The sequence below is a fragment of the Pithys albifrons genome, chromosome 1, assembly GCF_047495875.1.
Source record: "Pithys albifrons albifrons isolate INPA30051 chromosome 1, PitAlb_v1, whole genome shotgun sequence".
Classification (NCBI taxonomy): Eukaryota; Metazoa; Chordata; class Aves; order Passeriformes; family Thamnophilidae; genus Pithys; species Pithys albifrons.
In genome coordinates this window covers 63,602,470-63,615,541 of record NC_092458.1, presented here as the reverse complement: position 1 = coordinate 63,615,541, position 13,072 = coordinate 63,602,470, and the positions used below count along the sequence as shown (strand labels likewise).

The following is a 13,072-nucleotide window of genomic DNA, read 5'->3' as shown; positions in this document are numbered from 1 at the left end:
TGGGGGGTACAGATTTTGTGGTTGTTAAACAAATTGGAAAAGTTTGTTAATGCTGATTTTGTTGTGTCATAGCTCTTTTGTTTTAGAAACTCTGTACTTCACTGTTTGATCTTTGAATTAAATTTCTTATGCCACATCTGTGAAGATGAGCAAATTGCTTTTCCTCCTGCAAGAGAAAGTAGTAATTCTTGGGAGTGTATTTTATTCCAGAAAAAAGCATGGAGTATAAGACAAGGTCCAGCATCCCACAAGCTAACAAATTCTTAAAATGAAATTCTGTTTTTAAAAATTTAAGCACTAGTAGTAGTTGTAAACCTGATACTCCCTGAAAGGCAGACTATTTAATGTTCTTACTCTAAAAGTCTATGTGTTTTGAGATGATGTAATGAAAGCTGCATTACATAATTTGTTGGTAATTTTTATCACTTCTTTTTATTGTGCTCTTTCATTGTTTTCTCGCTCAGATTTTTGGTTGTTTTTTTTTTCCTTGTGGGTCTTTTGTTCTTTTGCTTTTGTTTTTGTTTGATTGTTAGGTTTTTGGTTGGTTGGTTGGTTTCCTTTTGCAGGGGTTTTGTTGGTTTGTTTTGGTTGGTTTTTTTTTCAGGTGAGGGAGGGGTTTTTTCCCCCTAACCTCTGCTTCTGATAAAAAATCAGAAGCATTATCACTGTAGCAAAAGTGTGAGAGCTACACAAACTACCAGTATAATGTGCTGCTTTTACATAAAGGTCAAGTATCTTTTAGGTCAAAATTTTTTGACAAATACTAACTTCAGAGTAAGGAAGGAATTCTTATCCCAAAAGTAAGCAGCAGAAAGAAGCAAGGTAGAAGTTTATAATGTATAATGAATGTTTTGAAATGGGAAAAATTGATTCTCCATATATTTAATACTTTTTTTCAGTGTGATTCAAAATTTAAAACTGCACAGGTAATGTTTTTTCATAAAACAGCTAGAAAAATGAGAACATTGAAGTCCTTTCTAATATATTTGGGGCAACTAAGTTTGATTTTTAGAATTTGCAAATACACTTTTAAAAGTAATAATTTTTAAAGTTTTGTCGGGTTTTTTTTTGGTCAAAGTGAAGTTCAGAATTCAGAATAACTTTATTTTCCTTTGAAGATCTCCTAGTTGATATGTTGGGGGTTCTTGCCAGCTACAGCATCACTGTCAAAGAGTTGAAGCTTTTGTTCAGCATGCTTCGAGGCGAAAATGGAATCTGGGTAAGCTGTGATCAGATAAAGCATTAAATGTCATTCCATTAGAGACTGAAGTTAATGTAAATAACCTCCTGTGACGTGGAAACTTGAATTAATTTTTTTGTCATGTTGATTGAACATATGTTTAAGAAATATTTTTGCTAACTACTTTAGAGTTAATTTGCTGTGTTTGAAAGCTGTCCACTTTGCATTGTAGCCTATAGAGTACAAAAATGGTTGTATTGACTTTTGTGCAATTTTGTTTTCACAGCCAAGACATGCAGTTAAATTATTATCAGTCCTTAATCAGATGCCACAGAGACATGGGCCTGATACCTTTTTCAACTTCCCAGGCTGTAGTGCTGCAGTAAGTTTTCAATCAAAATACTACAACTTCAAAAGCAAATAAAGAGTTTGTGTCCTCTAATGATATAATTTATATAGTTAAGAGTTAAAGTATTTTAAAATGGGTGGGAAAGTAATGCATTTATTCAAAAGCACTATTTGAAGGGGTTTTTTTCTAAATCCTTCAATATCTGAAAGTTAAAACAGATCTACAGATCTAGAATGACAGTATTTTGGAAAGGCATTACTGTTAACCGTATTTCTCAAAAAGTAACTTTTTGTTTTTTCTTTTTGTTTTTTTCCTCTCTCCTTCCAGGCAATTGCATTGCCTCCTATTGCTAAGTGGCCTTATCAAAATGGATTTACTCTGAACACCTGGTTTCGTATGGATCCACTAAACAATATCAATGTAGATAAGGATAAACCCTATCTCTATTGGTAAGTAACTTAGAATGCTGCAGTTATGGTTTGGTCTGGCTTCCTGGTAACAGTTAATCTTTCTTATTGTTTTCAGTTCCTGTCATCCTTTCCCCACTGCCAAATATCTGCAGACTTTAATGGCTGCTTACTGCATACAAACTCCTAAGAAGTCATCTGTCCATTTTGCTTTGCAGTTTATAAATCTGTGAATGCAAGACATGTGCCTTGTAGATGAAGCATAAAGTCTAGTGTGGTGGTTTCTTTAGGAATTTAAAATATATTATTTCTTAGAGCTTTAAACTGAGAATATTATGGCATTTTCTGTTTGGTGTTCAAGCTTCTCAGCTGATGTCAGTCCTACAAAACAAATCTGTTACACTCAGAGTACACTGTTTTCATGTTAACTAGGGGTAATAGAAAGTAGATCTGTGAATACGCAGATGGCTCACTGGTCACCTGTTCCCAAAAAATGTGCAAATTTAATGTGAATGTAATGTATATAAGAGAAGCTGAATATGCCAGCCTCAGAGGAGAATTAATTCTTATCATTTTTTTATAATGGCTCAAATGAAGCTAGAATCATAGAATCGGTTGGGTTGGAAGAGACCTCTGAGATCATCAAGTCCAACCCTTGATCCAACGCCACTTTGATTACTAGATCATGGCACTCAGTGCCATGTCCAGTCTCACCTTAAAAACCTCCAGAGAGAGGATCCACCACCTCTTTGGGCAGGCCATTCCAATGCTTGACCAACTAATTATAATTAATAATTTAAAATAATAATTAATTATTAATAAAATTAATAATTTAAAATAGGAATAGTATTCAAACTAAGTTATCCATCTAAACTTCCTTACACAGATTTTGGACTTTGAGACATGAAAGTTTGAGTCACACAGAACTACCACGAAGATGAAGATACCAAAGCAAACATTTCTTTTCTTTCAGTGTACTTTTGGGGCGTGTGATATTTTATGTATAATTAGGTGAAAAATGTGTCATATAAATGAACTCTTTATTTTCTTATTAAAAGTGATGTCTCTTAAACAATATTTTAAAAGCATTGACTTAGTAATGTGTACAACTTCAAATAGTACTCTGTTTTGAAGTAGAGGTGGTGAAACAAAGACATCTAGAACAGGTTCCTCAGGACCTTTTCCAGTCAGGTTTTTGGGTATCTTCCCAAACGCAGACATTACAGCGTTGCTAGGAAACCTGTACCAGTCTTTGACCACTCTCAGAATGAAAAATATTTATCAATCTGTGTGCATTGTGCCTTTTTCTTTCAGTGGATATTACTGGGAAGTCTCTGGCTCAGTTTTCTTTCCTCCCCACTCACCAGGTACTCATACACATCTCTTCCAGGCTAAACAGTCCCATATCTCAACCTCTTCCTATAGGCTTTGATCATTCTGTCTGGTATGTCCCTGTCTTTCTTGTGCTGTGCAGCCCAGAACTGGATATAGTACTCCAGATGTGGTATCTTCAGTGTTGAGAAGGATGGATCACCCCTCTCAACCTGTTGGCAGTGCTTTTCCTAAAACAGCCCAGAATACCACTGGCTGCTTTTGCTCTGGCTCATGGTCAAGCTACTGTCCACCCGGACAAGGTTCCTTTCTGCACACCTGATTTCCATCTGGTCAGTACCCAGCATGTACTGGTGCTTGGGGCAGTTTCTCCTCAGGGATAGAACTTTTGCCTTTCCCTTTGCTGATCTTCATGAGATTCTTGGCCTTTTTCTCCAGCCTGCTGTGGTCCTTCTGAATGACTGCATGCTAGCCTGATGTACCAGCCAGTCCTTAAAGTTTTGTGTGGTCTCTAAGCTTTCTGAAGACAGGTGCACTCTGTCTCAACATTCAGGTTATTAATAATATTAAGACTGGACCCAGTATTGATGCCTGGGGTACTCCAATTTGCCTCCAACTAGTCTGTTACCTCTGATGGCAATGCTTTAAGCTCAGCTGTTCACATGGTTTTCAGACGACCTCACTGTCCTCTTATGTAGCTCATTCTTTATTAATTGTCACAGTGTTGAAAGGTCTTGTTTGTAGAAAGTCAGAATAAACATCCATATCTTTCCTCACCATCCTTCAAGCCAGTCATCTCATCAATGGTCATCAGTTTGATTGGGTGAATCCATGGTTTTCCAAATTACCTTCTGAGGTATGACCCAGGATTTAAGTGAGTGCAGTGTCTTTGTGGTGTGAGACCCTGGTTACATCGGCTTAACCATAATGTGAAAACTGATGCTTAAAGATGGAGAAGAGAAGCAAAGAAATTCTTTCACATTTGTGAGATGTGAGGGAAAATTGCTACTGTTCTGTAATTAGCTAAATGCTAAGCCCTGCTCCAAGAACAGTAAGCCAATTTGTTTTTTCTTACAAAACAATTTTAATTATCTCTGAGGATGATGTTGGGCAACTGACAGTCTATTAACACTTGTGTATTGGAAGACTGTTATAGCTATCTTAGCAATTATAAAATGAGTGTTGCAATCCTGGAAAGAAAATTAGAAGTCTGACATTTGCATGGATGATAAATAATAAACAACAAGATACACCAGTGAAGTTCAAAGGGTAAGATTCAGAATTATGTAGCACAAATTTTAGTATAAGCCAACTAGCACCATATACCTAGCAGTGGATAAAGGGTGCCATGTTTACAGAATGAGTAATGTATTAGAAAGGAGGAATGTTTAGGAAATTAAGAGTTGTTACAGATTATCAACTGACCATAAACTGCTTTTTCATTGCTCTAGTTCAAAAGAGCTAATACGATCTTTTTAAAGGTAGCTTGAACAAACAGAGAAGAGAAAAAAGGTGATAACCCCTCCCTGAAATCTTGGCAAAAGCGTTACTGGAATGCCATTTACAGTTAAGAATTGCTACTTCTTTTAAGAGACCACTGATACTTTTCAGAGAACACTTGGGAGTGAACTGTGCCCTGGAAAATGTATTTTATAATGAAACCTTTCAAGAAATAAAAATAGTGATGAAATTAAGGATGCTCTGGACTGCTATTTTCAGAATTTATGCAATATGTAATGTTGATGGATTTTTTTTTACTCTGAGATCCAGTGGGTAGACTGCAAAATAGGAAAAATCAAACTTTTAGACAAGCAATACTTTATCACAATTATAAGACACAGTATAACAACAACAACAACAATGAAAACAACAACAATAATAATAGATTTCCAGAAATGTTTCATTAAAAATAAAGTGTAGATTCTTTGTCATAAAAATGTGCAAATTTAGAAATTTAGGGCTAATCTTACACATGCTCTACTGGGAAGTCTCCCTCCTCTAAATCTCTAACCTTGTTCCTGTTACAAAAAAAATAAAAATGGGTGAGATAATTTCTAAGTAAGGCCTAGAATTAGATAAGATTGATCCAGATACAAAGATTGATTTTTGTTTGTTTTTTTGTGTTGTTTTGTTATTTTTTAAGAGTCTCTTTCTTTCAGATTGTGTATCAGACTCTTTAAAGAAATTAGAGCGTGAACTGAGGCTGGACTGATTTAATTGTTACTTTTTGTCCACAGAACATCCAAGTGCTTCCACAAGCATTTAGTGGAAGAATGGCTAAAACTTTTGACAGTGCATTCTATATTTTATTTTTATAGATGTAGGGACAAGGAGGCACAAAAAAGCCAAAAATCAAGCTATCTAGTTATTGTTTGTCCTTCTCTAAAGCTATTAATAATAGAAATAATGCAGAACAGTTGCAAAAGCACATAGTGGAATTCCAAAATTAGTAGAAAGCAACTTCCCCTCCCCACCATTCAGGCAAGAGTGAATTAATATCTTCTCAATCTCAGTACTGTGATCATCTGTTAAATTGCTTGTAAAATCCTAAGCTAAAGAAACTGGAATCCCTAAACAGTTCCCTGATGGATGGAAGAATGCTCTCATGCTATGGAAGTGTAATAACATTCAGTAGCTGCTTTGAGCAACTGGCTGAAATGAAACATAACTGTAAAGGTTTTATGAATGAACTGTAGTAAAATTGTATACCAGCTGCTATGGGAGGTTGTTTAAGGCTCATAAAACCATTATGGCTGTTGACAGTACTGCTCTTCTTGTGTCTGTGCATTTCGTCTTTGGATGTGGCAAGTTCTGCACATGTAGGTAATTGATAAGAGAGTTTCTTTGCAGTATCCTAGAGACCAGTCCTAGCCCACTTTACCTTTGGCAAGAAATAAGATGCAAAGATTAAGATTATATGCTATAGTGTTGAGGTAAACAGACAACATATTTGAGTTCTCCGTTCCTTAACTACTGTTGTATTAGAATTATAATTTATTTTGGAGAAAAAAGTAAAGTCTTGGCTAAGCCTCATGTTTATAAAATCATTTATTCTATTCCAAGCCGAGGAGCCCTGCTAAGCCCTGCTTTCTTGTGTCTGTATGCTGAACTCCAGGAAGTTACCCATGTAAAGACAATTCAATTCCTTAAAATTTCAGCAATAGTCAGATTTAACCATAGTGGTGATGAAATCAGTCTAGTAACCAGTATGGATAGCAAATAGAAAAAAAAATTAAAGGTGTAGACATTTCTTCAAAAGACATTCTTTATTTCACAGTGCTTACTAGCTCCTGTTCAAAGTAGTAGAATGCATTTTACACAATTGTAATAATGTTTTATCAGGTAAAAACATGATGATATTTACAATGATGGGCAATTTTAATTGGTAATTGAAAACATTTTATTTGACCTTTCTAATCAAATAGTACAACATCATGTGTCAGAACTTAGTAAATCTGTGTATTTTTTTATTATCCTTCAGAATGCAATTCTGTTAAACGAAACCATTTTAGACTGTAGAGATTACTTTTGTTGCTGAAAAACAAATTTTAGCATTGTGAGAGATGCAGCTGCCTGCTGAAAAGTTCTTTGAATGGCGTGAGGCCCTAAGGAAGTAAATCAAAGTCTCAAACTAGCTCACAACACATCCGGTTGTTCTTATTGTAAGAGCTATGTTTTAAGGTCATAACCTTCATGTTACTGAGCAAAATTCAGTACTGTGGTCATGCAGGTTGCTTGTATCTATGGGTAAAGCAGATTATATGCATATCTGAGTGATATTCACTGTTTCTTTTGTTGAGGAGTATAGCTGCTTATGGGGTCAGTCATTGTGGAAGCCAGATCACTGTCATGAACCGGGTTAAAAATAGTCTTCAAAAGATGCAGGGGAATGACATCATTAGGAATTGTCTTCACTGTTGAGGTCAGTGGTAATGGACAGTATGGAATTTTACTCTTCATTCTTAGATTATGTGTTGGTTTATTTAGAGAGGACTTCTTACATTTATTAAAATGAGTGCCCTTATTTTTTTGCAAGAGGAGTTGTATGGAAGGCTAAAGGGCTGTGGCAGGGAGTAATGCTCCTTTTCAGCACAACAGCTCGAGGGGAAAGAGAATTGTGTAAAATGTATAGAGGCAGATGAAAGAATGAAGAAGACACAGCCTGAATTTGGGAAAATAATGATATATCCTGTATACTTGAAGATCTATTTATATATGTATAAATAGACTTCAAGATTGGAAATAAGGACCTCTGTGAAAGGACCCATTAGGGTGTAGAAAAGTCTTCTCTAGATGTTATTACTCCTCTTCTGTTCATTCTCATCACTTTGGTTTTAACATTTAATAAAGGTATTCTAACTCATTAAAACAAAAGTGGCTTTCTAGAGTTTGGGAATTTGAGAGTGTCTTTTTTACCTCCTTTAAAAATTCCCTTAGAGGAGAAGAATGTCTAACTCCTGACTATTTCAAGATATAATCACATCACCTATCTTGTAAAGAATTTTTTTTTATGAGGTCATGGTTTATCAGCTATTTTTGATAGTGAGCAAAGAGGAAAATCTGATTCCCTCCTTCAATAGTGTACACATACAGATTTAACTGTATGTTTCTGAAGATGGAGTGAGATCTATAACTATGCAATTTTTCTGCGTATTAAAATCAAGATTGTATCTGTGTAGTAGGGTAAACTAAATACAGAATTTCAGCAGCTATTAACTAAGATGAAGTCTGAACTTAGTGTTTGCTTGTGCCTTTCCCCTCTTAAAGTTCCTAGTGAAAACCTAGTAAACATATCTGATGAAAGTGCTGCAAGAAAGAAATCATTTAAAACATTGTTATTATATCACCTTACTTTATAAATTAGCTACATTAAGAGAATAAGAAGGTGTTAATTAGTGGGCTACAGGACTTTATACAAATGTTCAAAATTAGTAGTGTCTTGTGTATGCAAAGTGATATTTAAGAATTTATTGATGTAGTTCACCATCTAGACTTTATATTTCAGCTATTGGTTATTATTTAAAAAAGGCCAAAAGCTGTATAAAGTGTGCTCCATATTAGTGATAGCAAACTGCTCTTTGCTGTACTCCGCTTTTCAGAAGGGGGTAAGTGATACAGATAAACAGTTACCCTTTTTAAATTGCTGTGCAACATTATTCATGAATTTTGACCAGCTACCTTTGCAAATTGTTTTTTTATGAAGTCCAGATTCTCTTTAAAATGCTTTTGATTTCAAATGTAAGTAGAGAAATGTATGAGCTTTCTGCATTATCTGTATTTGTATTTGTCACAAGAAAGCTGGAAACCCTTACTAAACTTACTTTCTTAAAATTGCAGTCCTTTATCCATTTGACAAATGAAAATAAATCCACAAATCAGGTGATTAAAAGTTCATAGATCATTAGCCTAATTAATTCATAAGTCTTGAAAAATAATTCTTGTGCATAGTAAGTATCTTAAACTTAAATTTTTATGTCATAACAGCTGCATTGTTCTCTGAATGCCATAAAATTGGAAGGCATCTCACACTTGTTCTGTAATGGATATTTCTTCACAACTTTAATCAGATGTGTTATTTTAAATTATGATGAATTAGGAGACTGGGGGGAAATGTGATAGATGCAATATTTACTCACTTGGATTTTAGTGAAAAAAGTGAAGACTGGTTTTTGAAATGTAGTTTGGAATCAATCAAGTGCTGAAGGTAAGTAGCTCCCTCCAGAGAATGGTGGGAGAAAATTTAAGTTCACCATTATAGGTACTAATATTTTTTTTCCTCATGGTAATTTATAGTCATTTTTTAACCTCTTTATTATACAATAATTCCTCGTTTCCCAATTTAATTCATAATTCTTTCTTTTCAGTTTCCGCACTAGCAAAGGTGTTGGGTATTCTGCTCATTTTGTTGGCAACTGCTTAATAGTTACATCATTGAAATCAAAGGGCAAAGGTTTCCAGCACTGTGTGAAGTATGACTTTCAGCCACGCAAGGTAAGCAAAGTGATATTTACAGTAAAGAATAACATTGCAAATGTGATAAGGGGCTTTTGGGAAGAAGGGCTAAAATCCTTTTAGTGCCCTATTTTTACTAATAATTTCATGTTTATAAGTAACTGCTCTGATGATCATGCAGAGTTTTATGTAACAATTTATAGAGGAACATTGCTTATAAAGGCATCTTGTTTTGTAAAAATACTGCTTAATTAGGTATAGATAGAGATGAATTTTGAGTATTTGTAAAATGGTTGTAGTTTACTATTGTAATTCCATCATTCTGTTTCTGAAAATTCTGTAACTTTGTTGCCAACGTCTTGAAAAATTTTGCTGGCAGTGCTAGAGTTTCATTATCTGGTGCTGTGTGATATAAGGTTTGAACTTTCTTCTGTGTCAGTGGTATTTTGGGATTTCTCATTTTTCATAGTAAGTCTTGATTATATCTCTAGATCATATTAGTGTTCATTTCTACTGTATGCCTAGTAGTCCTAGGGGAACGATTATTCTACAGCCTTCAAAATTGCAGTTAGTTGACTAAAGTATTGACTTTTCCATACAGCAAGCATTGTGTTTGTCATTGATAGCAGTCTTGTATATATTTTGCTGTGAAGCTGTTTTCTCTTTTTATTGGCTTAGAATTTGTATATTGAATTTCAGTGCTTGTTTTGTTCGGAGAAACCAGACTCTTAGGGAGGGAATGCCATTGTTCACACATCAGCTTAATGTTCTACTATTTTTCTTGGCATGTATTTATGGTTCAAAAACACTGATTCTAATTTCATCCTGTAGCTTTGAGGTCACTTCTTTTTTTTTTTTTAACAAAGTAATGCCTTTTTCTAGTGTATTACTCGAGGATATATAAAGCCTTTTAACCTCATGTCTGCTGAGTCTATCAGAATGAGTCAATTCTGTTTTGCATATTTAATTTTATAGACAGAAAAGTGTTTTGATAACATTTCAATTTTCTTTTACAGTAGCACATCTAATGCTACTTATGAACACTGAAGCAAGGAACAAATGAAATTGTTAACTTTTGTATTATGTTATTGTTAATTAGCTCCTGGGACTTAGCTGGTCTTTACTTGCTGACAAAGATGTAGCCTTTCATATTTTAGCAAGATTTTTTTTGATGATTTTAATATGAATTACTAGTTTTCTTTTACCAGCTCTAGAAAATCTTAGATTTTGCCATTGTGTTTAGCATAGCTAATTCTGAAATACTACTACATGTGTATATCATTATATGAATACCAGTTTCAAATCATAATCAGCTGATCTGCTTAAGTATGTCCAAATATAACCATGCGAGTTTTCTATTTCCCAAAGTTTTTGCTTCATACACTTTGGGTCGTATGTCAGATTTAGACAGTATTTGAAATTAGTGTTCTAGAATATATTTACATGTGGCTTAATATATTTTTTCCATTGCTAACTTGTGTTTAGATGTATATGGTAAGATGCATAATGAAGGAAATAAAATGTGTCAAATACAATTTCTTGCTATAACAAATCAAAATGTATCCTGTTTTAACATGTGAATTGATTTCCTTCGTGTTATTTAGATATGAGACTGGTTTCACTGTGCAAGCTTTGAATGTGTACATACGTACTCAAAAATTGTGTGCTCATTTACAAAGCAGCCAACTGTCCAAATGCTAATTTGAGAAGTGTGGATTTTGCCATCACATGTACTGTTTTCTTTAGTTTTTTGTGTTTGCTTACAAACATGGACATTTCAGCAATAGATTTTGCCAGAAATATCATCCACATTAAACTTCTGAATAATGTTTTGGGTTTTTTTAATTTTTTTTGTGAATCCCAGTAAAATAATATATTCAAGTCACCTGCTCAAAATCTTTATGTAGACAAATCTGAAAGTTACTGTGTTAGCATAAAGATCTCGCTGTTAACAATGTCATGTGATGCCATTCACAGCATAATATATAATTTTACTTTAAAACTTTAAGGTGTGTCAAGTGGTTAGTTTAGGTTTCAATTGATGTATTTTAATTACATTGTAAAACAAGCATTTATAAAAACATATGGAGAAATTTGGTTATTATATTCCCAAATAGAAAATGTGGGTCTAGTGTACTGAATTGACATCTCAACAGAGCTAAACTAGCTTTGTCAGTGTTGTGTTCAATATGTCTACTCTGCTTTTTTGGGACTCCAAATTGAAATTTTTGTTAGTAACCCCTAGTGATTTTTGCTCCCTTGAGTTCCAGCCTTAGAATCAATTCTCGTAAAGGTATAACAGGAAAGCAGGGTAGTCAAGAGTAAACAGCTTTTTTTTAATGTTTCTAATTCTGAACAACTTTACTAATTTTAGTATAGACAGAAATAAGTTCCACATATTGGAAGTACTTAGTGTGTGATGCCTTATCTCTCTGATTTTACTGTGCTATGGAGTAGGAATATGACTTAGCAGTGGATGACTAAGCTCGACAGATTTCAACAGTATAAAAAATGGACAAGTTGTTATCTGAAGTGTCTTTGAATCCTACCTGAATAAGCTGCTATTAGAGATGAGAGGCATGGTCTTAGTGCATTTTTGAGAAAATGATATAGAGAAGAAAACTGCAGGATGAATGTAAAAGAAAACTGTATTACTGACTTGGAATATAAAAAAAAGAGGAATTTTTCAACTGCAAGTTGAAGAAAAAAATGTTTGTAAGATCATGCAACTTGGTTTGCTTTGTAGTGTAGTAATAAAGTCCTGAAAATCATGTCCTCACATACAGAATAGGAAATAAATCAAAAATGCCACTTGTACAGCATCAGCAAACATTCACATAAATGAGACACAGGTAATAGGAGGTTATGAGACATACATATATGCTTGCTTCTACATATATAAAAACCAAAAAATAAAGAGCAGCTGGAATGTCCTATTTTAAATGAGGTTATTGACATAAAAGAAGTATCTGAAGCTTTGTTGACTTGACCATCAGTGTGTGCTTATTTCAAATTGTAATTACAGTTATGTGTGACAGTGGGGCAGGCCTTGCTAATACAGTGGTGCTGTGTATTAAACACTTAACCTAATCAAATAAATTCATCGTGACAGAGTTTCTGTGCTCTGAAAATCAGTAACTAAGTAGGAAAAACATTCTATTCAGATTAAATTGTTAGTCACATGACAGAGATGATTGTAACATCTGTGATGAAATAGGGAAGACCAGAAAGCATACTTATATAAAGGAGCTTGCATTACCTTGATGTAAACTGGGTGGCATCTTACTGGTACAAGGGTTCAGTCTAACTTTAAATACCATATGCATTTAGATTTATGTACTTTTGAAATTTTTAGAGAATTCAGACATTGGCTCTTGCTTGACTTTGTCTTGAAAAATGCAGAATATACTTGGATTTCTGATTTTTATTTAAGAGGAACTGTAAAAAATTGCCTTCTAAAATAAAAAAGGTTTTTGCTAGTGCTAGAGAAATTGCCTAAATGCAAAGATTCAAAGGGCTAAGAGCAAATACACTCTTAGTTAAAAAATCTAATAGTTTTCAAAAGCTCCTTCACAAGGTACCTGAGCATAGATAAATAGCGAAGTACAGGCCACTGTAAGTAAAAAGCTGTTCAGAAAGGTGAAGTTGTGCCAAAATGAAGAGCACTTAGTGAAGTGTAAGTTATAGCAAATTATTGCCGAATTATTACAGTTCAATTTCTTTTTTCCCTGTCCTTAGATGACTAAGGCTCAATAGGAGCCTTTGAAGAACATATTAACATAATAAAAAAGCTCAATCATTTAATCACATCATTATTGTTTACAACAAGAGGAGTCAATGGAGTTGAGTCCA

The 13,072-nt window shown here is 34.1% G+C and overlaps 1 protein-coding gene across 6 annotated transcripts in view; it reads left to right on the top strand.

Moving 5' to 3' along the window:
* NBEA (neurobeachin) overlaps positions 1–13,072 on the top strand; it is a 488,059-nt gene that overhangs the window by 98,120 nt on the left and 376,867 nt on the right. For all 6 annotated transcript variants that reach the window (XM_071552778.1, XM_071552759.1, XM_071552769.1 and 3 more), the window contains exons 3-6: positions 1,119–1,219; positions 1,467–1,562; positions 1,857–1,978; positions 9,133–9,259. In XM_071552778.1, coding sequence (XP_071408879.1) covers positions 1,119–1,219; positions 1,467–1,562; positions 1,857–1,978; positions 9,133–9,259 — 446 coding nt within the window. The remainder of the gene's footprint in view (positions 1–1,118; positions 1,220–1,466; positions 1,563–1,856; positions 1,979–9,132; positions 9,260–13,072) is intronic.